Here is a 23488-nt window from a genome sequence, read left to right on the forward strand (position 1 = left end):
GGGGATCCAAGTGTCTGAGAAAGCACCGTCGCCCCACCCACTTCGGGACTTTCTCGGGGTCGGGAGCCTCACTTGTTTCTATGTAATCTAACCTAATTTTGTGAGGACCTTTTATTATTTCTATTTTGCAGATGACTAAGAGCAGGGGACTTGCCCTACTTGACAAAAGATGTGTTTTAGAATTCGGAACCAGGGCTCAGTATGCTGCCTCTTTTGTGCCTGCAAGAATCGGCATGGTGAAAGGAACTCAACAGTTTCTAAGCTCCTACTGTGTGTGTGTAAATGTTTCCACGCATTTTCTCGTTAGTACCACCGCTTTGGGAGTAATTGTTATCAACGCCCCCGTTTAACCGATGAAGAAGTTGAAGTAAGAGAGCTATTTTTCCTTTCCCGGGTGGCTCAGCTGGGAAAGAATCCGCCTGCAATGCGGGAGATCTGGGTTCGATCCGCTGCGTTAGGAAGATCCCCTGGAGAAGGGAACGGCTACCCACTTCCCGTATTCTGGCCTGGAGAATTCCATGGACTATACAGTCCATGGGGTTGCAAAGAGTCGGACGCGACTGAGCGACTTTCACTCTCAAGAGCTTACAGGTGATCAAGTGGGATATGAATCCGGTCAGGCTGACTCCAGAGCACCCTTTTTAAAACCGCTGCGACGAGCCAAGCAGAGAAAAGCGGTTTGCAAAGTGCTGTTTTGATTTTTACGGTTGCGGTTGAGCCCGCGTGTGGGTCACGACCCGAACGAGGGTGGAGCAGGGGTCACTGGGCGCCCGGCCCGGTCCAGCCGGGTCAAACCTCCACTCGGGGACTCGGAGGCGGTGCCCCAGGCCCCGCCCCTTACCTGTAAGTCCCGCCCCTCGAATCTTCCAAGTGAGTGCTCCGCCGGTGGGCGGGGCCAGGTGCAGCGGGGGGTGTTGTGGGCGGGTCCTGGCGTGTGAGTGGCAGGCGCGGGCGGGCGCCGTCGGCTCCGCCCCTCGGGCCTCGGCTGAGCCGGGCGGGCCCCGGGCGGCCGGGGCGGTGGCGGCGCTGGGGGAGGGCGGGCCGGGGCGGGGCGGCCGGGCGGCCGGGGCGGGGCCACGCTCAAGCCCAGCGTCCCGCTCCCATGGCCGCCCCCGGCTCCGTGCGCTGCCCCCTCTCCCCCGGGCCGCGCCCCGGGGCCCCGCACTGACGGCCCATGGCGCCGCCCGCCGCCCGCCTCGCCCTGCTCTCCGCCGTCGCGCTCACGCTGGCCGCCCGGCCCGCGCCCAGCCCCGGCCTTGGCCCGGGACCCGGTGAGTGAGCGAGCCCCCCGCCGCCGCTTGTCCCTCGCGGAGCCCGCCCAGGGGCCCAACTCCCTCGCCCCAGCTTGGTGGGGCTCCTTTTCCAGCCCCTCAGCGACGCCCCTCGGACGAGGCGGCCCTTCTCCTCAGGCCCCTCCGCGACGCCCCCGGCCGGCGCCCTCTCTGCCTCCAGTACTTCAGACCCTTTGCTCAGGCTCCTCAGCGACGCCCCCCCGGGCCGGGAGATCTCCTCTCAGGACCCGAGAAACCCTCAGGCCCCTCCGCGACGCCCCCGGCCGGCGCCCTCTCTGCCTCCAGTAGTTCAGACCCTTTCCTCAGGCTTCTCAGCGACGCCCCCCCCCACCCCCCCGCCCCGAGCCGGGAGGTCTCCTCTCTCAGGACCTCGCACCCCCAGCCCAGTTCAGGTCCTTTGGGGCGACTCGCCCCGCTTGGGGACGCTGCCCCACCCCCACCCGAAGCCCCTCAGAGACACCCCAGGCCAGGACGCCCTCAGCAAGCCCCACAGCGACGCCCCCCGGTCCCTTTCCCTCCCACGTCCGCGCGCCCCGCGCCTCCCGGCTCCCGACCGGGTGCCGAGAGGCGACGAGAGCGGGCGTCCGGCCCCTCTGCCCGGGTCTGCGCCCCGCTAGCCCAGCTCTGTAATCTGCGCCTCGTGAGGAGTCGAGTTGACCTGCCTGTCCTACTAGTAGAGACGGATCTGGGTCCCGAGACGACCGGCTCGGCCTTGCCTGAACGTCCCCTATCCACCCCCCTCCCCGGGGCCCGCTTTGAACTTCCCGGGGACTCAGGTGCAGGTCCAGCGTTGGGGAGAGGAAGAAAGGAAGGGGGGTGATGGCAGACGTCTCCCCTACAGAGTTTAGGGTGCTTGTCGTGCGAGTGCAACGCAGAGCCCCCATTTCCCCTGGGTATCTCCACACTTTAAACAGGGTCACCCTCTCCCCAAGCCAAGGTCAAGGCCAGGTTTTCCCCACATGGGGCCTTAGACCAGGATGGAAGCTGGAACTTGCTTAGCTTGCCCTCACACCCTTCCTTGCAGCAGAACTCTCCCAAGTTGAAGAGCAGGCAAGAGGGCGTTGTCTGGCCCATTTACCTTTCTCAGCAGGTTGTTCAGGTGTGGGGAATTGGACATGAGGGAAAGGGGTGGGAAAAGTGCATTACAGATTTGCCGACTGGGAAAACTCAAGCCTCTGGGTTCTCCACCCAAAGTCGCAGACTGTGATGTTGGAGAGACAGGATTTTGCTGCTGAAAGAAAACTCTGGCTTGCTTTGTTTACTTGCCAGCTTGGTTTCCTGATAAAGATCAAGTTTAATTTTGTCACTTACTGCCTGACTTTGGGCTGTGCCTTCGGCTCTCTGAGCCTCAGTTGCCTCATCTGTAAAGGAGTATATGGTAATTCCCTTGCTGGGTGTTGTGAAGATTAAAGAATATACTGCAGGTAACACGCCCACATACAGCAGGCAGTCACTGAACACATTTAAGAATTCTTTTTATAGTGCTTCACAGTTCACCAGGTGCTGGACACCTCCTTTGCCCTGGGAATGCTCTGAGCTTCCAATCTGATTAAACCCCGTAAAAGGCAAAGCTTGGCTTTGGAGAAGTAGAAGGGGGCTCTCCAAATGCTGTAAACCTTAGGCTCAGGAAGGGGGTTTCTGAGTTATCAGTGGCCTCTTAAGGGGACATCTTCAAAAACTTCTGCAAAAGTTTGATCACTTCTACTGTTTATCGTCTGTGAGGAATGACGGAGGAACTTTCTGAGAGCCAGGATATGTCAACATAACTGTAACCTAGTAACCCCTTAGCTCCACTTTGCCATCTGTGTGGTCAGGATTTAATGTCCTCTATGGAGAGAGGTACCGGTGGAAACAAACTGGTTCCTCTCCTGGACAGGGCAAAGTAATAGCTCTGAAAAGTGTTCAGGGAGCCTACTGTGTGCTTATGCTTGTTGGAAGGTGGCACCCTCCTCAGGCACCTTTGTTTCAGTAGAAAGGGTCAAGTGCAGCAGCCCTTATGTCATGTGAACTTCAAACCTCGGCGTGCTTTTATTGGAGGGTCTGGGGTTTGTGCATGCCTGCATGCTCGCTTAGTCCTTAAGTCCTGCAACCCTATGGACTATAGCCCACCAGGCTTCTCTGTCCATGGGATTTTCCAGACAAGAATACTGGAGTGGGTTGCCATTTCCTCCTCCAGGGGATCTTTCTGACCCAGGGATCAAACTCACATCTCCTGTGTCTCCTGCATTGACAGGTGGATTCTTTACACTGAGCCACCTGGGAAGAGTCTGGGGTAGGGACAAATAAATAACCATTATGAAATTATTTCTGATAAGGCCCATGTTCCCAATTCAGTGATCCTCATCAGCTTTTCTCCCTACCATCTTGATATAATACATCAGTGCCTTTGTGACTTTTCCTCTTTAGTTCCAGAGCAGTTTTGGGGAGATACCACATGGTCTTCACCATCACATCCTGTCTAGAGCCTACCCACTAGTTTTTAAAAATCCTTTCCAATAAAAAACATGTTTTACTCTGAAGATATGTCAGGCTTGCCATTTCATATTTTTGATACTGTAATTTTCTCTAAAATTTTGTGGATGGAAAAAATTATTTCAGTACTTACATTCTGCATAATTTTGTAATATTTAAATTACTGGTGGTTTGCATATTTGAATGCTGACTCTATGAAAAGAGTTAGCTCATTCCCTATCAGTGATACTGCTAATTACAGTGTATAGCCAACCCCTAATGATCTCCCTTCTCTTTATCCTTTGAGATCCTCTCCCTTCCTTCACAACTGATAAGGAGAGATGTAGAGGTTAGTGGTGGAATTTAGACTCCCTCTTCAAAGAGAAAGGCAGCCAGGGCCATGGACTGTCCGACGTGGACTCCCATCTGGAATTTACTGACCTGCAGGGGACAGCCAAGAGGTAGAAGAGAAAGCTGGGTGGACTTTAGCTCTGAGTTTTCCGCTGAAGGCAAATACCTTCAGTGTTTCACCTTCACCATTAGTGTTTCACCACATTTAGGGCCTGCTGGGTGTGCGTCCACAGAGCGTCTCAACTCTGGTAACATTTGCCGTGAACATCGTTTTGTAGTTGGTACTCATTCTCCTCTAGCTCCTCATCTAGATTTTGTCCCATTGGACAGTGGTGTGTCTTGCTGTAAAACCTGTGAGTTCAGTTAACAGTAAGAGCTTCATACTGTACAGAGCTCTGTCCCTTGTGGGGACTCCATTAATGTTAATAGGATTACCTGCAAAAAACCTGCCTCCCAAAGCCAGAGACATGAGTTCAATCCCTGGGTCAGGAAGATCCCCTGGAGGAGGAAATGGCACCCCACTGCCGTATTCTTGCCTGGAGAATCCCATGGAAAGAGGAGCTTGGCGGGCTACAGCCAGCCCATGGGATGGCAAAGAATCGGACATGATTGAAAGGATTTAGCATGAACGAACATAAGGGCTGAGAGGAGTAAAGGGGACCAACGTGCATACCAGTTTCTTTTATGCTTTTAATATTTTAAGAGACAGGGAAATGGTCAAAACTGACCTGGCATCAAAGAACTCTCATCTTTTTGTGAAAACTTCTCGCTCCTCAGCAAAGCTATCTAAGTGTTTGAGATATTGTAATGAGACCTTTTATAAATCTTAGAGCAAAAAGAAGTTCAGTTTAAGCTCACTGCTAAGAAACAGCAAGTTGGTACATTTAATAGAGATATTCTTGATGTGCTTACTTATGATTTAGGCTATTTGGATCAAAGGCAATCAGTGATGAAGGTAAAATATATTGCTTCACAGTGTACAGATTAGGAATTTGGTGTGATGGGCAATATATCGTCTTTAGTGTAGACTTTTCAAGCCTGTAATGCCATGTGAGGCTCTAGATCAGGTGTCGGCAAACATTTTTTATAAAGGACTAGACAGTAAATAATAGGGGTTTTGTGGGCCATGTACTGTCTGCTGCAATTACTCAACTCTGGCTTTGTAGGGCAAAAGAGCCCATAGACCAAATGTGAATGAATGAGAGTGGCTGTCTTCCAGTAAAACTCACATGGACACCCACATTCGAATTTCGTGTAATTTTTATGTGTCACAAGTTTTAGTCTTTTCAACCATTTAAAAGTTTAAAAAGCATTTTTTTAGCCCATAGGACATACAAAAACAGGCAGTGGGCCAGAGTTGGCTTACGGGCTGTACTTTACCAAGTCCTGCTCTAGGTCCATATGTATTGATTTTTTCCCCCAGTGTTCACTGGTCTGGAAAGGTGACAAGGAGGCAAATGATTTTGGTGAATGAATGAACCTTTTAGTGGTAGCTGACTTTAAAAGACTTTTGAGAAATGGTTGAAAAGGTAAATTTTATGTTATGTATATATTACCACTGTTAAAAAGAATGTGTCCGGGAGGGAAATTTCATGCACATACATTTGGATCTTTACTAAGACTTAAAAAAAAAGCGTTAAAAAGAAATTCAGTGTGGTTCAGCGTGCAGCACATAAAGAAAATAGAGCTTGCCTCAGAACCAGCCCAGGGTTTGTTCAGCTATGCAGATGTTGCTTGGATCAAACTGTTGAGAGATCTGTTTCTCAGAGGAAAGCCTAGGCAGCAGGTGGCACAAGCCCTGAGATATTTAAAAAGAAAAAAAAAGCCAGAAAAAAAAATAAAAGAGAAAACAAACTTCTATCATTTTCCTAAACAGTTGAGTTTTATTTCCATGGTTCTATCGTCATTTTTATAAAGTGACCTTTAGAAAAACAACAATGTGTTTAGCATGGCTGATTATTTTAAAACATTTTTGAAAAAAACAAAATGAAACAAACATACCAAGTTGATTGTATTTGTACTGTGGAACAGTTAATGCAAAACACTTGGGAGAGGCCGGAAGTTTGGATCTGCAGCTTTTGTCTGGGTTTTTGCCTCCTGAATAAGGACAACAGAGGAGAAAGTGAATGTGTTCCTTAGCAAACTACCTGTGCAGGTTTTGAGGTGAGGTCTCCTCAAGCCCCCTGTAGTCACCTGGCAGGTTCATTTCTGGCTGACTCCTGGTGAATGGGTGAGAACTGACTGACATTCTCCCATGTTATTTTTATCTTGAGAATCCAGCTGGAACCCAGAAGCGTGAGTCTAGGGGAGGAGCCCAAGGTCACTCTGTATTTTTCCCCCTTTCTCTGTTGTCTTCGGTGTCTTCCTCTCAAGATAGCAGTGCTTCTTCCCCAGACCTCATCTCTGGGACCTTATCCTGGATTCAGATTGAACAGAGAAAGCAAAGCCCTTGTAGAAATGTCAGAGGGGTGTCCCTCCTCAAAAATGGCCACTCCACAGAAACCTGCCTTTTCCTTCTCTAAGGACATCTTCCCACTCCCCACCTGCCTTTAAACCACTTTCTAGGTAAACACCTCCCTCGCCTGGACTTGCACCAGTTTGAAGAGGAATGAGGTTGGGGACTAGGAAGAACTTTATAGACAAAAGATTTCAGGCCACCTCCTATACAAGGCTGCGTCTCCCTCCTACTTATAACAGTACCCTCTCAGAGCTGCCTCTTTGCTGGGCCCAGCTTCTAGTTTCTCTCACCACTGATTTAATCCCTGGCAAGTAGCCAGAGCATTAAACTTTTATTGTTCAATTTTCCATGAGGGCGGGGTCCCACTTCTAGTGGGCTGAGGAGGCTTCCAAACCAGAGTGTCACACCACATTAGCAACTTCAGACTTTGAGGGCTGGACTTCTTTCAGTTTGGTTAGATTCTTGGTTAGAACCAGAGCAGTGTACTCACACTCAAAGTTTGAAAGCTAGGAAATAATAAAAACAGCAGAGGCAACTTTTAAAGATGATTCAGAACAGTTGTAGTGTTGACTTACAGGACTAACTCTCCCCAGTTTCTTGGTATCTTCCAAACAGAAATGTTAAGTGGCTGTCCATGTTCTTTGGTGTCCTGATGTTGGATGAAAACATGGCGGCCAAGTAGTTCTATTCTAGAACAGTAGGGATTGTTAACCAGTGTCATCACAGTATGTAAATTACTTGCTGCTGTTCAATCTATAAAAATTCATCTTCAAAGAAAATTATTGGACTGGTAAAAATATTTTTAATAATGACCACAGAAGCCATATTTGTTTTTCTTTGATGTTCTTCCGAAGACTTCTTCTGGTTTTAATCAGATTGTTCCCACATAAAATACAGTGGAAATCTACAATAATAAAATCCCTATTCCTATGTCTATGGGGAAATAAACAGGATGGGGACTGTCCTTTTAAGGGGCTTTCCCCTTCCTTTTCCCCAGACTCAAAGCCTCTATTACTGGTGGGTGTTTTGGCATCAGTTAAGGGCCTTCAATCCTTCCCTCCCTCCATGTTTTGCTCTTTCATTAAAGTGTTTCTGTTGTCTAATTATATCCTTTCAATCAAATTAGAGACTGCAGCATCTGGTGAGGGCCATAACTGCTGCCATCTGCACCTCGTATATACAGGCCTTTTCAGCTGAGAATCACTCAACTTCCAAATGGCAGGAAGAGATTTGGAAAAAGTTTAGTTGGAAGGGAGGTTAACTTAAAAGGAACGTCTTCAAAGGCTGGGTGCGTCTCCCTGCTTTGTGATGTGTGTACTGCCATGCAGAACTTCATCGGCTTGGCTCACCAAAGATTCTCCTTCAGTGCTTCTGGCCAATGAAGGGTTTCTGATTGTCTTAGCTGAAATAACTAGTCCTCTCATCCTTCTTACGGGCCTGAGGGGGTCCCCGGGTGGAGCTGAAAATTTCTCTCTTGAGAAGAATCTTTTGTTGTGTGACCACTGGTTAATGGGTATGACACTCTCTGTTTATTTGATCATTTCTTCTAATTCATTGGTTTCAACTAGAGGAGATTTGTGCCCCCAAGGGACATTTGACAATATCTGGACACATTTTTGTGGTGGGAAGGGGTGCACGGGCATCTGGCAGGTAGAGGCCAGGGATGCTGCTGACAATCCTGAAATGCACAGGACAGCGCCCCTTTTCAGGATTATCCAACCCGAAATGTCAGTCCTGCTGAGATTGAGAGACCCTGTCCTAATCATATTATTCTTTTGCCCTTCTCTTCTCTGTGGCCTCAGGGTAGGCGACTCTGATCAACATCTTTTTTCACTCTTAAGAAGATAGATTCTTCATATCTAAACTCCTTAAGCATTTCTGTGAACAGGGCTTCAGAAATCTCAGTGGAGTAAGGAGGTCTGTGGGTCACCGTATGTTTCCACTTTCTCTAGAGTAAGAGTGCCAGATTAAATACAGGACACTCAATTAAGTTTGAATTTCAGATAAACAGTAATTTTTTGTGTGTTTGTCTCATGCAATATTTGGGAATACTTATCCTAAAAAATCGTTCGTTGTTTATCTGAAATTCCAATTTAACTGGGCATTCTGTACTTCCATTTGCTAAATCTGGCAACCAAATTCTTGATCCATGAAACATTGCCTGAAACTTTAAACCTTTGACCAGCAAATCAGTCTGTTGGCCACCATCTGTCCTCGTTCTGAGTGACTAAAGGTGACAATGATGCCTGTTCTTGTTTGTAGTCAGCGCTGCACTGAGACTTTCCTTCTGCCTCAAGCTGTCTCCATGGCCAGGATTTCTGAAACTTGTCTCTTGAGTCATATCTTTATCTTGGAACTGACTAACAAATGTTATCAAATATCTACTGTATGCCCCACATCTCTGACTAGGACTTGTCCCTGTGCCAAATCATAGAAAATGATAACTTTGTTGCTTTGGGTTTTAATTTAAAGATGTGCTCTAAAAGTACACTGGGGCTTCCCAGGTGGTAAAAGATTCTGCCTGCCAGTGCAGGAGACTCAAAGAGATGCAGGTTCGATCCTGGGTCAGAAAGATCCCCTGGAGTAGGAAATGGCAAACCACTCCAGTGTTCTTGCCTGGAATACTGAGCCTGGTGGGCTACAGTCCATGGGGTCGCAAAGAGTCGGACACAACTGAACACGCACTCCCCTAGAATACACTGTCTACCTGCCAGTCAGCTCGCTTCTCATTCACGGCCTGCTGTATTATTTGCCCACCCCATATCAACCAAGGGAAGCTGAATAGCCCAGAGCCTGGCTTCCATGGAGCATTGGCTGCCCTCCAGGATTCCATTATTGGGGAACTTTCTCACTGTCTGAAATTAAAAGTCGGACACAGGCAATACTCATGAAACTTGTCCAGAAAGCTGGATCATATCAGTTTATTTTATCTCCTTTTTAGTCTGATCGAGAACTTCAGACAGTGTGAATGTGTTGCTCAAGTGATGGTTAGGCGAGGTGTAGATTTGAGCCAGGTGTCTCCTGTTGCAAGCAGACTCAGAATAGAAACAGGTGTATTCATTGCAAAGAGGACTGCTCATTCCCTGTTACAAACAATTCTACTGTGGATTCTATTTAAATAGCAGATTCCCCTGGTTTAAATAGCAAGCATTTGATTTTCAAATACTTTGATTTACATAAACTTCCCTGGAATTTCTCCCGGGTCATTTACTGTATGGCCCTGACAGCCAGGGTGGAGGCCCAAATTGGTAAGGAAACCTGGGCTCTCTGAATATGTCCGTCTTGGGTTCCCCCCTAGCCCTCCATACACCTGCTTCCCTCACTCAACAGACGTTTGCCAGGCATGTTCTGTGTGGTCTGTAGTTGCTGAGACTACAGAGATGAGTGAACCACTCAGGAAACTTACGTGCTAGTGGAAGCAGGGCCAGGTGCTTCTGGAGCAATTACAGTTCAAGATGATCAATTCTTAGAAGAGCTGGGACAGCAGGCACTGTGGGACTTGTTTTAGAGCCTGTGGTTTCCATAGGAGTATAGTGCTGTCTCCTCTGGACCCTGAGCTTTCAAATAGTTCTCCAGCATTTGTCTTATGCTCTGATCCTTTAGAGTTGACTTATGATGCACTAAGTTATTGTCTATCAGAGAAGTGGACTTTGAACTTGAAGACATCTTACTATGCTTCCCGTTTCCTTACCTGAACCTCTAGTGTGAAATTTTATTTCAAGATTGAAGAGGATATTTATAAGTAAATGTTTAAGTAGACCCACTGATTCTCAGGCATTACACTGAGAGAGGTGCCATCACCACGCTGTGATAGAACATGTCCTGCTGGCATTGGCAGAAAAGTCCATGGTTAATTAATGAAATGTTTTCCTTAGAGTTCTGCTGAGCTAGTGACTTCTGAGCAAGTTCTAGCTTTCACTGAGGCTTGGCCTAATCTTTCTGTATATGTTGATAGGTGAATGGCCATTCTTTCTTTTTTTTTTTTGGCTGCATCAGGTTTTAGTTGTGGCACGTGGGTTACATTGCCCCGAGGCATATGGGATCTTATTTCCCCGACAAATCCCAATTCCCTGCATTGCAAGGCAGATTCTTAACCACTGGACCACCAGGGAAGTCCCTCATTCTTTCTTAAAAGCTATCTCCTGGTCTTCAGTTTGATGAGCGTGCTTGTTTATAATACCCTACAGAATGACTGTCAGTTCCTCAAGCACTACTGCATGTTCATGGTGACTCTTCCTAGCAAAAACACGTGTTTCACTATGACAGCCATGCATGCTGTCCAGTGGGTCCTCCCTGGGTAAGAGTAGAGCATATTCCAGATGAGACCCGGACTGGGGACTGGAACCCAAGCAGCCCCGCATTCAGGGCCTGCTCTGCTTTGATAGTTATCTGTTTTTCAAATTTTTATATAACAAGTAATGAGGACCCCTCTCTGAAGTTTTTTCATGGGTCTTCTGAATTTAAACCTCTGCTCCATTGCTTAGTATAGGTTCAGTGTTTATTAGATCAGTCTTTAAATCAAGTATTTTATCTGTTAATGGGTTAGGAAGATTCCCTGGCATGGGAAATGGCAACCTGCTCCAGTATTCTTGCCTGGAAATTTTCATGGACAGAGGAGCCTGGTGGGCTAGAGTCCACAGGGTTGCAAAGACTGACCAACTGAGCACATCTGTTAATACAGATGAGTAAGCTGGAGATTTAAATAAAAGACCTCAGGTCCTCTTCCAAAAGCATGCATTCTTTAGTTAAAATAACTTTGAGAGGTACAGGATGCTGTTTTTAAGCACACTGTTCTATGAATGAAAAGGAAGATCTGAAAGATATTTTAATAGAAAAGCTACTGATAATTTAAATATTTACAGTGATTATTTTGTGGCAATTCTACTTTGGGCAAAAGTACAGAACTACTTTTTCCTGTGGTCATTTGAACTGTGAATACATAGTCTAAGAACATGGTAGGTGAACGTCTGTCTTGATTTTAGATGAGTGAATTTATGGTTGATTGAGTTTGATCATAGTTCTTGAAAAAGAAACTAAGGTAGATTAATTGTAAAAGAACATGTTAGTATTTTCAAGATGTCCTTTCAAAAATTTTTAATATGGAAAATTTAGAACATATACAAAAATAGGAGAGTGTAAGGAAGTCGTTAGGTATCTGTCTCCCAGCTTTCATGATTATCAACCAAGGCCAGTGTTATTTCATTTGTGTCCCTTTGATTCCTACAACTGGATTATTTTGTAACAAATCTCAAATATGATATCATCTCATCTGTAAATATTTATGTATCTGTAAAGGATAGGAACCCTTTTCAAAAACATAGTACCACTACCATTGTCACAGCTAAAAAATTTAACAATAATCAAATATCCAGTCCATTAATCAGTATTTAAATATTCCTGATTGTCTCATGGGTGTTTTTTAGAATTCAAACAAGGATCTAAACAAGATGCTTTTAGGTCATCTGACTCTATTAACCTAAGTCTCTATTCACCTAGAAGTTTCCCCTTTTTTTCTTGGACATATATATTTTGAAGATGTAGCTTCTTCTAAGCAAAAAAGAGTGCTTAAGAGCCTCTACAGAGGCAGGGCCCACATGGGAGGTGAGTTTTGTTTTGTTTTTTTTTCCTGAAGAACTGTCCCTTCCATTAGAGAAACAGAATTAGAGCATTGTAAGCTTGGAAGAGAGTCTTAATCATTAAGCCTTTCCTGTCACATTACCTCAGACTTTTGCATCTCTGTCCTTTTTTGTTAGAATCCTGAGATTAGAGTTTAGAGTGAAGGGACATTGGCTCCAGTCCCCTCATTTCACAAGTGAAGAAGTGGAGGCCCAAATCCAGGTGATTTCTTTAAACCTTGCAGTGTCAGCTACTTACCTAGTGTCATTTCCTCTTTCTGCCAGTGATTCTGTATGCACCATGTATATAGAAGGCCTCCTCCTTCCCCACAGACTACCCTCTCTCTGGGGATCTAGATCTAGATCAAGATCTAGATCACTTACCTCCTTGTAATCATGGGAATCCCTGCCCTCAGGGAGCCATCGGCATTAAAGATGTAGAGTTTCTTCTCACAGGCTCAGCCCCATTGGGGTGAGAAAAGCTGAGAACCACTGCCTTCCTAGGGCCACACACCTCTTGACCACCAGGTTCCATGTTACTGAAATAAGCATTCCTGAGTGCCTTTGAGTGTCTGAGGACAAAAGATGCTTTTGTCAGGGACCGAAGGCATTGAGGACCTACACAGAAGTTTCCACCAGACACCAGTCTGTATTGAAAACACACAGGTGTGTTGTGCAAACATCTGATGACACGCTTGTGTCACCATCTAAGTATTAAAAGGAGCTTTTTCCACCTCAGCCTTATATTTCTATAATCTACCTGCCTGCCAAACTTAATAGATATCTTTTAAAAGGACAGAAGATATTCCTGCTGAAAAATATTTTCTGCCTTATTTTAAGATGCTATAATTCAATTTAATGCTTGTTGATTTGTGTTGATTTCAAACTAGGCTAAAACCAGCCAGATTCTTCCAACATAGGATTGATAGAGATGCTGAATGGTTCTATGTGAAACAGAAACTTGACTTTGATGGATTAAAACAGTGACTCTCACACACATCACATAAACAGAGATCTAACTAGTAATTAGCTACCAGAAAACTAGGAAAATTCAAGACTCAGTATGAGAAAAAAATTTCTGTTTCTCAATAGTGTGGTTAGGAATGGTTCAGGGAAACAGTGTCGTTAGGAATGACTTGGAGCTTCATTGAGAACTTATTCTTCAACTTTATTAAATGTTATTCAGGAGTAGAATGTCTTTTGCTTTCCCACCACTATCTCATATATGTCAAGTTTTAATTATTTTGACAGAATACCTCATTACAGTTTTAAACATGAACTTTAAAAATTCAGTGTATGTACAACCTGTCAAGGGTTAAATTGTCTGAGACTCTTAACTTGGCATTTTCCTCACTTATAATAAGTACAAATGTTGAATTATGTGATTTCAGTAGCATATATAAACAAAGACATGTTTCATCACACAGTTGGAATTTTTTTTTTTTTTTTTTTTTTTTTTTTTTATTTTTTTATTTTTTTTTTTTTTTAAATTTTTATTAGTTGGAGGCTAATTACTTTACACAGTTGGAATTTTAAGAAAAGCATATACCTTTTTCACTTTACCTTTTATCCACTGAATGCTGGGATTCAACATAGGGTTCAAACCATATGTATTTTTTCCTTTTATTTATCAGTTTTTGTTTAATTTTTATTGGAGTATAGTTGCTTTACCGTGTTGAGAAGTTTCTGCTCTTCAGCAAAGTGAATCAGCTGTACGTGTACATATATCCCATCTTCTTCAAACATTACATATTTTTTTCTATCCGAGTGGTAGCCTGGAAACTGTCAACAGAATTGTAAATAGCAGAATGGTGTGCCTGTCCATCCATGGCATATTGCCTTTTATAGTTATGTATTTTTATGGGGTAGAGTAAACTACACGGTCGTGATTGTTACAGTACTTTCAAAGTTCTAGTAATGTTTGATTTTTTTGCACTGTTTAGTTAAATAATAAGACACTGTTTATTTGCATAATGATAATTTATGGGGCACCTACTGTGTGCTAGGCACTTTACTTGCAGCTTCTCTGATTCTTCCAGGTGTCCCGAGCTATTAATAATCGAATCCCCCTTTGCACCAGTGAGGGAACAGGCTCAGAGCTCAGCTGCCTGCCTGCAGCTTGCACACCACGGAGCTGAGCTCCGACTCCAGCCGGTAACGTGCTCTTTCCATGCCAGAAGTTTTTCTCGCTAGAAAGTAGTGAGAAAAGGATTTGATTTAAACTGTTTCATAACCCTGGAGATTAACCACTCAGTCCTGTGAGTTTACATGTGCATGTGTGTCTGTTCTGTAGGTATATCACTTGTACAGGCAGTCGGGGCTGCATAGCAGGGCTTCAGGGGCTTCATGAGCACTTCTGAAACTGTAAACTGTTGTGTATGTGATGGTTGTCTGGGGAATCAGATCCCTGTCTTTCAGCCTGCTCTCCAAGAGGTCTTTGTGTATGTAAAAGGATTAGGACTCCCGATCTCGCTGACCGCCCTCATTTCAGAGATAAACTTGAGATGTGGAAGGGATGTGCTGTGAAGGTGGTGCAGCCGCCAGGTCAGAGCTGGAGCAGGGCAGGCCCGCGCCCATCAGCACCCTCTGACCACAAGTGCATCTCCAGTTTTTAAAAAATAAGTGCCAATGCCACAAGCCATGCTTGGAAGGATTTTGGTGATGGAGAAAAAGGTAAGGCATCGCCAGCTTAGAAAGGCTGAATTAATCCCGAGTGCTTCAGGCTTGTGTCTAACTTAAGGGCTGTTTTCCTTCAGTCCCCCAAAACAAAAGACTTGGGGTTCTCTAATAGAGAGGAAAGGTCCAACAAAGATAAATGGAGTGGGCTCCAGCTAGAGAGGACAGGCAGGAAATAAAAAGCAGTGCTTTTCACAGCTTATGATCTCTTCCTTCTCAAAACCCCTTCTCCCTTAAAGATCCCACCTCCCAGACTGCGCACTGTCAGCTGTCACGGCCGGGCCCTTCTTCCAGGCCTGAAATGCAGCAGGGCCCCAGGGTGCGGCCTAGATGTCCTCTCTCTCCACATAGGCACCGTTACCTCCACACTTCTGGATCTGGCCTTGGCTTCTTTCCTCAACCCTGGGCTCATCTAGCCATCTCCTTACCCTCTTATCTCCATCCAGTTTTCCTGTCCAAAACCAAAGTGTTGATTCCACCCACAAGATACTGTGCCTCTTGGCTCTGCCCCATCGTAGTACATGGCAGTGCCATTCACCCAGGTGCCCAGGCCTACCTCCTCAGTGTTGTCGCCAACTGCTCTTTCTCTGGGACCCTGTATTCATCAAACCCCCGCCCCCCAGCAAATACTTTGGTTCTACCTTCAAAATACATCCAGAGTCCAGCCACTTCTTCCCACCCTTCAGCTGCCAGCGTGGCCCAGGCCACCCTTCTTTCCAGCCCATCATCTGCAGCAGCCACCAAGGGTCCCGTTGCCACGTGCTTGGCACATTCTCCACAGCTCTTCCTCCGCCTCGCAGCTGCAGTTCTGCTAAAGGATAAATCTGATCACGTCACTTCTTTGCTCAAAGCCCTCCAATGACTCCTCACTCTTAGAACAGAAGCCAAAATCTAACTTATATGACCTTCAAGACCTTACTGTGTCCTGGTCTTGCCTGGCCCCTCCTCCTCTTCATGTCCCACCCATCCTTTCCCGCACACTCGCCCTACTCTGGCTGGGTCAGAGGAGTGGCCTCGCACTCTCCCAAAGAGTCGATGCAGTTTTCCGGGCTTGTGCCTGCCGTGCCCTCTACCCAGAAAGCCCTTGTGTCATTTACTGTTTGCGTCCTCTTCTTGTCCACATCTTTGCACAAACATCGCCTTTTCAGGTCCTTCCTAAAAGAGAACCCCCACCGTTCCACCTCCATCCCCTTACTCCATTTTCTCTTGTTGCACACAGCACTGGCTAGCGTTGACTTTGATTGGTGTGTTAGGAGCGTGAAGCCCTGTTAGCATGTGAATGCAGAGTGTTCACCACACGGTCCCAGTGCTGTGAACAGTGCCAGACACATAGTAAGTGTTGAATAAATACTTGTTGAATAGATTAATGAATAGTATCCTGGACATTAGATTAATTGCCTTTGCTCGTTCTCTTTCACTGAATGCGTAAATATTACAACCAGCCATGTGAAAATTTATTTATTACTGGTTTAAGCCTCTCCTTTCTTGTCTAGCCAAGGCTCAGGTCAGTTTCCCAGCGGTAGGGAACAAGGTGGGCAGGGTCCCCATTACCTAGTACCCACCCTGGTATTCTGGTGAAGTCAAGATGCACACATAATTGTAATCCAGAATGTTCATGCTTGTTTTTCTTGTCCCCACCCTCCCCACAATTGACATGCACCTGGCAAGTCTGCTCAAAAAATAATTGTCAAATCTGGTAATACTGCCTCAGTTTCCCTAGTGTAATTAAGAACAAGACTGGGCCTGGGAGAAGCAGACTAAAGCCAACAGGCTTGCTCATTCCCATCCCATCTCTGAGATGCCACCTCATCCCGTTCCAGAGGGCTGGCCCTTGTGTGGATGGCCACCACGTTCTTCTTCAGGTTTAGTCATCAGGGAACACTGACCCACTGCCCTGCAGATTGCTGTGTACTGCTAAGGCTTTCTGTTGGTCGGCCCGCATTTCTGGCTCCCAAGCCCCTCCTCAGTCACTTTTGATAGGGGAACATATGTATTAACACATAGAAATTAAGATTCTAGTAACTGGCAGAGATTGGCATGATCTTAGAATCATCACCAGGGCAGATTTGTAGGAATATAGGTTCCCAGGTCCTGCTCTAACCCTGAGACTGGGTAGGGCTCTGGTGTGTTGAGCCCGCACGCGCGTGTGCACACACACACACACACTCTCTCTCTCTCTCCAGCAGATCATATATATTCCTAGTGATGATAAGTGCTACGAAGGAAACACATGAAGGGCAGAAAAACAGGAGTGGAGATGGTGGGGAAGGGTTTTCCGAGGAGATAATGTTTAGTCTGTGATGGGAAGTATTAGGGGAAGGACTTTTCGGGCAGGAAATAGTGTGGTGTGTTTATAGAATTAAAAGCAGAAGAATGTGGCTGGAGCGCAGCACATGATGAGGGGATAGCTTGGCTGGTGAGGAGAGGGCCTGGGGCCACGTCTCACGGGCTTCGCAGACAGGGATGAAGGCTCTGGGTTTTGTTCCCAGTGCTCACGTCTCTCTGGGAGTTTTGAGCCCTGTGTGGGAAATGGGTTGTTGGGAGCACAGCAGTGGATGCCGTGGGACCTGAATCGGACCATATTGTCCTCCCATGGCGAACGGAACAAAGGTGGCAGTGCCCGAGATGGAGAGGAAAGGGTAGTTTCAGGGAACTCATGTGACAGAAGTCAACAGGACTCGCCTATAAGAGGAAACAGGGTGAGGGAGAGCGTGGGAAAGCTAGGATGATTCCAAGGGGTTCTGTCAGAGGCAGCATAGAGTGTGATCGCGTGCCTCAGTCGCCTCATCTGTAAAATGGGAGTGTTAAGGCCTCCAGGCTGGGCTGGTGAGGAGCTGATGTAAAGCACTGAGAGCAGAGCCTGGCACGTCATGTAAACGTCATGTAAACATCAGTGGTGATGTGGATGGTGGTGATTTGTCCAAGGTTGCACAGCTGTTTGGCATCAGGTCTGGGACCAGTGGATTTTCTGCTATGCTGAGCTGCCTCCTTCCGTTACCTTTGAACTTTTTTAATTCGCGCACTCTTGGTAGAGGGTTCGGTTGACTCAGAACTTGACAAGTCACCCTTCTCACAACGTGTAGGTGAAGTGCGAGGGTGTCCTGTGCAGCCTGGGGTTCCCAGTTATTTTGGCTGTCCATAAAACCATGCCATTCTGGACAAAACACAGGGCCCAGATCAGGAGAGGAAGCGGGTAGAGAGATGGTCTGCGGGTAGCTTTCAGATACGTTTCAGAGTATAGACGCCCTGTTACACACATGCTGAGGCTGGAGGAGGAGCACGCCCCCACACTGGGAGCCGGAGGTGTGAGTCCTTCATGCCGGAAGTTGTGGGTCAGCACATGCAAGGAGGGAAAGGAACAGAGCCAAGAATGTTAGCGTACCACCCCCAGATTGTCAGGTTCCTAGGGATACGTCTTAAAGGAGTGTTTGAAGTGCTTCTATCTGTCAGTTTCAACTAAGCTAATTTTCGGAAATCGCTCTTGTACCGTGCCTTTCTCGTGAACCTCTGCGAATGTAATGCATGCAATATGTGGGGGGAAATCCTCTCAGCCGAGGTTCCCATCCACCCCCACCCTCCTCCCCCCACGAAGTCTGAAAGGCAGATTTGAGAAGCACAATTTTTGCACCTGCAAGGATTTTGTCTTCTTATTAAAGGGACCTCAGACCATGTTGAACGTGTCCTGTAGGAAGGAATTTCAGAAGGAGGTGAAACAAAATGCCAGCTCAGCGCCCGCTCCCCTCTGTTGACTATCTGTTTTGTGGCACCTCCATCTCAAGCAGCGTGGGGAGGACTGTTCTTCATTACCAGGGAATGTGAGTCATTCCCAGACCCGTGTGATTGGGATTCCAAAGCGTTGCTGTATCCAATGGTCTTATTAAATCCAAGTGTCAGTGCAGCCTTTCAGACCATAGAGGAGAGCTCAGTTAGAGCTGGTGCCCTGGTTCCAGTTACCACGCAGAGACGCTGGCAGCGCAGTGACCCCCTCTGAGCACCCCGAGTTCCTCACAGACGGCTCCCAGGCTTGGGGGTTTTCCTGGTTCACTTCATGGGCTTCAGTACATTTCAGCTCCCTGTTTATATCCTAGCTGGGATCTGTATAGTTTCGGGGGAAATGTCCTTGTGTCTGCAGACAAGCAGCACCGAGAGGGGCCTGGCCTTTGGAGGGTACCCAGCCCTACCCATGTTCAACCCACTGTGTCTCGGCTCCAGCAAGACGCTACCCATTTCCAGCTCCATCCAAACAAAACAAGACATCAAGCACAGAGGGAGGAAGCTATAGATGTTGCCAGAAATTTAGTTTGCTCTGTCTTTTCTTTCTCCCAGAATGTTTCACAGCCAATGGTGCAGATTACAGGGGAACGCAGAACTGGACAGCACTGCAAGGTGGGAAGCCATGTCTGTTCTGGAACGAGACTTTCCAGCATCCTTACAACACTCTGAAGTACCCCAACGGGGAGGGGGGCGTGGGCGAGCATAACTACTGCAGGTAAGACCCTCCTCCGGTCTCTTCCCGCCTTGCTCACAACTAGGCAAATCTTTGTCTTCCCTTTGGCCAACTCAGAAGGCCTTTCTTGTTACTATTTTAGAAATGTTTCTCCCAAACACACACACAAACACAAAATCTCTTTTCAACTTGGGGCTCTCTGACGCTGGTTTTCAGAGCTCTGCTTTCCTGTCTGATCACTTCCATGTCTCTCGGGGAGGGTTTCCTTTGTTGGCGCTGCCAGCAGAAGACTCAGCTGCTTAAGCTGCCATGGGTGTCACGGGCAAGCGGAGCACTGTCTGTGGCCCGAACCCCCCTCTGCTTCTGAGCAAAGGAAGATGCCCTGGGTTGCCCCACCTCCTGCCAGCCCAGGACCACCTTGCTCTGGGAGCAGCTGTAGCCAGCAGATCTGCGCTGCTGCTTTCCTTTCAGTATACTCGGGTGTTCCTTTGCTCCTTCACCTGCTGTCTGAGCCTCACAGGGCTGAGCTCCATGGTGCCTCAAGTGTGTACTTGTGGTTGTTGGGGGAGATGATCCATGGCTTTTATCACATTCTCAAAGTTGTCAGTGATCTAAATCAGGTGGAGAATTGCTGGTCAGTAGGGACCAGAGCACCTTTGGTTATAGCTACGTTGTAGGTATTTATACCCAGGGTCCTGGTTACATGACTCAAGGTTCAGCCATGTGCTGAATTTAATTATTATTAGGAAAGGTACAGAGGCAGCCTCTTGAGCCACTGTGGCAGGGAAAAATGATCAGTGAGCTGCTCTTTGAACCACAAACTCTGCCCCCAGTTCTAGCAGAATGTTGGGCTCTCAACCATGGCACTGTTGACCGAGCTGAGACAGCATACTTATACCTACACTGCACAGGCCCCAGTGTTTACCTGCTGTCCTCCCCAGGTACCTTTGCCCACATCTAGGACCCTTGGGCTTATCTTGAAGTCTCCAGGCCTGTAGTTCGTATTGTCTTCATCTCTTTGCTTTACCTCGGTTCTAATGGACACCACTGGCCATTCCCTCATAGCTGTTAGTGCACTGTTTTTTAGTTTGCTATTTGATTGCTGTTTTTTATATGTTACATTTTATTTTTTGTTTGTTATAGAAGTATTAAAAGTTTATTAAAAAAAATTTCTCAAACACCATAGATATATATATATAGAGAGAGAGAGTTTAGATTTAAAATCCCCATTTTACCTTTTCCCTCCTCAATCCTCTCCAACAAGGCCTTCTTCCCAGAGGTAACTGTTTATATACTACTTCACATTTTGCTGTCTCTTGCATTTTAGCATTAATGTTACACATGCTCATTAAATAATCCTTTTACATTTTATTTTCAAAGGTGTACATGATCGTTAATTTTTTTCTTTCATATTTAAAAGAAATGAACCCCACTCCACTTCTGGCTTATTTCCTTCCCCTAGTTTTTCTATTGGGAATAGTTGGCTTGGGTTAAGAAGAGTACTTAGGAAGAGAAACCAGTGTTTGTTTTTTGTTTTATCTTCTTGTTCTAAACTATCTCTTGGTATTAGGCTGTTGGTTTATTCTATTTTTCTGTTGCCTTCTATCAAGCAAGTCTTCTCAGACATGCTCCTGTTTTTAAATCTGATTTTAAATTTCCCATGAGGTTTAATTTACATGAAAAAAAATTTTTTTTCTTATAGATTAGCACCCAGTTCCACCACTAGGCTCCCACACATGCACCAGTAAATATCCATTAAGAAAACACTAAGCACCAAGAGCACCACCTTCCTCCTGAGCCTTGGCTGGCTGCAGGCCTCTCCTTTGATTTGATGAAAGGAGACCAGACCTGACCTCACAGTTTATCCTTCAAAAAAGGGACACTGAAATTGTCGATTATCATCACATCAGAGAGCCCCTGTTTCAGCACCGAAGCGGAGTCAAAGATGAATTTACTTGTTCTTTCTTAACCTATTCTGATGCTTTTCAGAATGGTTTTGACTTTGATAACAAACAGTTGTTTTCGAAAGCCTTTACCAAATCCTACATCAAAGCCAAACCCTGAATAGAGGGAGGAAAATGACAGTGAAATACTTTCTAAAGAAGGGCTTTGTACAAGTTCTCCAACTTTGATTTCTCAGCTGACACCTGACACCATGTTTGTCTTACGTGAGGTTTCCAATGCCATCCCAGTCGCGACGTCTGAGAGATGGCGAGTGATGGGAATGGGCTTCTCTGGGCTCTGTGTATCTTGGTTGGGGGTGGGAGGACAGAGAGGCCGGGACAGCCGGGTTGGTGCTGGCACCTGCCTTTGGGCACAAAAAATAAAAGGACCCTTTGTGCTTCAGGGTGGCTTATCTTCTGGGCCACACAATAGGCTGATCCCTCCCAGGCCTGATAGGGGCTGCTCCAAAAGCTTAGGCCGCAGGGTCTTTATGCCCATTTCCGGCCTAACCGGAGTGTCAGGTTTCCAGCCTTCTGAGTCCAAATAAAGGGAGCTTGAAAAGCAATGGAGAGAGGCAAGGCTTTTCTGTACGTCCAGTAACCCCTGCCATCTTCTGCTGTGTTTCAGCTGCACTGCCCATATTGTTGTGGCATCTCAGAGCTGGAAAGACCTTAAAGGCGTTTATTCCAAGCCACTTGTTTAGAAATGTGAAATAAGTCTTTTGTGATTATTACTGCCATGTCAGAAGTTGGTACCAGGATAACAGGACTCTATGTTCTGACTGAGACTCTTTGGTGTAGTTTTTTTAGAAGTTTCTGAGAAGTTAGTAATTTGATGTGGAAATAGGACCCATTTCTATCACATATGAGTTGACTGGCCTGATCCTGCTGAAAACTTGTCAGTGGAGTCTGGAGCATGTGAATTTTATTTTATTGTTTAAAAATCACAGTGTTCACTCTAGAAGACATGAGAAAATAAAGAGAATCAGAAAAGAAAAACATTAGAATTATTAATATCTATAGTCCCATCATCTAGAGATAAATACTTTCAAGGATCTGGTGTGTATCTGTCCTTTAATATGGCTTTTCAAAAATGGGATTGTTGTCATACATCGAGTTTTAGAACTGCCTTTAAAAAAAAAAACTACCTAACAAGAAGTTGTGAATATCTTTCCATATTAATAAATGTTTCTCTATACCACATTCTTACCAGCTGTCTGGCTTTCCCTTGTATGGACATATTTATTTAACCAAATTTTAATTGTTGTTTCTAACTTTTTTGCATTGTGAAAATGCTGTGGAGATTTGTAAGTAAAGATTTCCCTAGAACACAGCGTTGAAAGAGAAATTGTGCAGTAAAGGGGGTCTTGCGTATCTTCAGGACCTTTGACTCTGAACCGCCAAGTCTCCATCCTGACCGTTTGCTCTGTTTGTGCGCTTATCCATAGTTCTGTGTGCACCTGTGCTCTCCCAGTCATGGGATCCCCGTGTTCACAGTTAAGGTGCCAGGGCTGTTTGGCATCATCTGTTCCGTGGTCAGCTGTCCCGGTCACACTGCAGTGGATTCCTGTAAACACCCTTCACCTTTGCTTACTCCCCACCCCCACCCTCAAGCTCCAAAGTTTCTGTGGCAGTGCATTGCATTGTTCTTGTAGTATCACCACTGTTTTCTTCTTCATGAGAGGTAGCATTAAGATGCACATAAATTATTAGAAACAACACAGAAGCTGAAGATTTTTTTGTCTGTTTGGTTTGGTTTTGGTGGGGGGTAGGGGTTGGTAAAACTGAAAAGCAATGAGCCAGTTGACTTAAAACAAAGGGAGTGTTACCGGGTGTGTCCTTTTCCCTCCCCAGAAACCCAGACGGTGACGTGAGCCCCTGGTGCTATGTGGCGGAGCACGAGGACGGCGTCTACTGGAAGTACTGCGAGATCCCCACCTGCCAGAGTAAGGCCGTGACACCCCCTGGGCCCCGAGCACTGAGCTTTCGGAGTGGAGGCCAGTGCCTGGGCGGGGGCGGGGGGCAGTGCAGGCAGGTGGGAGGAGAAGGCCCCTGGGCTGAAGATGTTCGCTTCTCTCATGGAGGCTTTTTGGGAAGGAGACCCTCAGGTTCTCTCAGGACCCCCTCCCTCCATGGATAAGCCTAGAACTTCACCTTCCACTGGCTTTCCTCACACTGATTCTTTCATGGGTAGAGATGGCACCAGCTTGGTAGCAGTCCAGAAAAAGAAACAGTACCTTGCACTTTGGGGAATT

The 23488-nt window shown here is 46.3% G+C and overlaps 1 protein-coding gene and 1 long non-coding RNA gene across 4 annotated transcripts in view; one reads left to right on the plus strand and one right to left on the minus strand.

The window, feature by feature from the left end:
• The first annotated feature begins 1016 nt into the window (after positions 1-1016).
• The window catches only part of KREMEN1 (kringle containing transmembrane protein 1), a 59066-nt gene continuing 36594 nt past the window's right edge, over positions 1017-23488 (plus strand). Inside the window, exons 1-3 of one of the 3 annotated variants that reach the window (XM_020907177.2) lie at positions 1017-1271; positions 19170-19332; positions 23088-23179. In XM_020907177.2, the coding sequence (XP_020762836.2) occupies positions 1175-1271; positions 19170-19332; positions 23088-23179 (352 nt within the window). In that variant the 5' untranslated portion in view covers positions 1017-1174. Of the gene's footprint in view, positions 1272-7985; positions 8066-19169; positions 19333-23087; positions 23180-23488 lie in introns of those variants that run through there. The other 2 variants (XM_020907175.2, XM_070475515.1) reach the window with 2 other exon arrangements.
• LOC110146354 (uncharacterized) lies at positions 5958-7227 on the minus strand. The gene is made up of 3 exons (XR_002316513.2): positions 7128-7227; positions 6288-6510; positions 5958-6191 (listed from the first exon to the last, which is right to left on the minus strand). It is a non-coding gene; the product is annotated as an uncharacterized lncRNA (long non-coding RNA).

This window comes from Odocoileus virginianus, chromosome 12 (genome assembly GCF_023699985.2).
Source record: "Odocoileus virginianus isolate 20LAN1187 ecotype Illinois chromosome 12, Ovbor_1.2, whole genome shotgun sequence".
Lineage (NCBI taxonomy): Eukaryota > Metazoa > Chordata > Mammalia > Artiodactyla > Cervidae > Odocoileus > Odocoileus virginianus.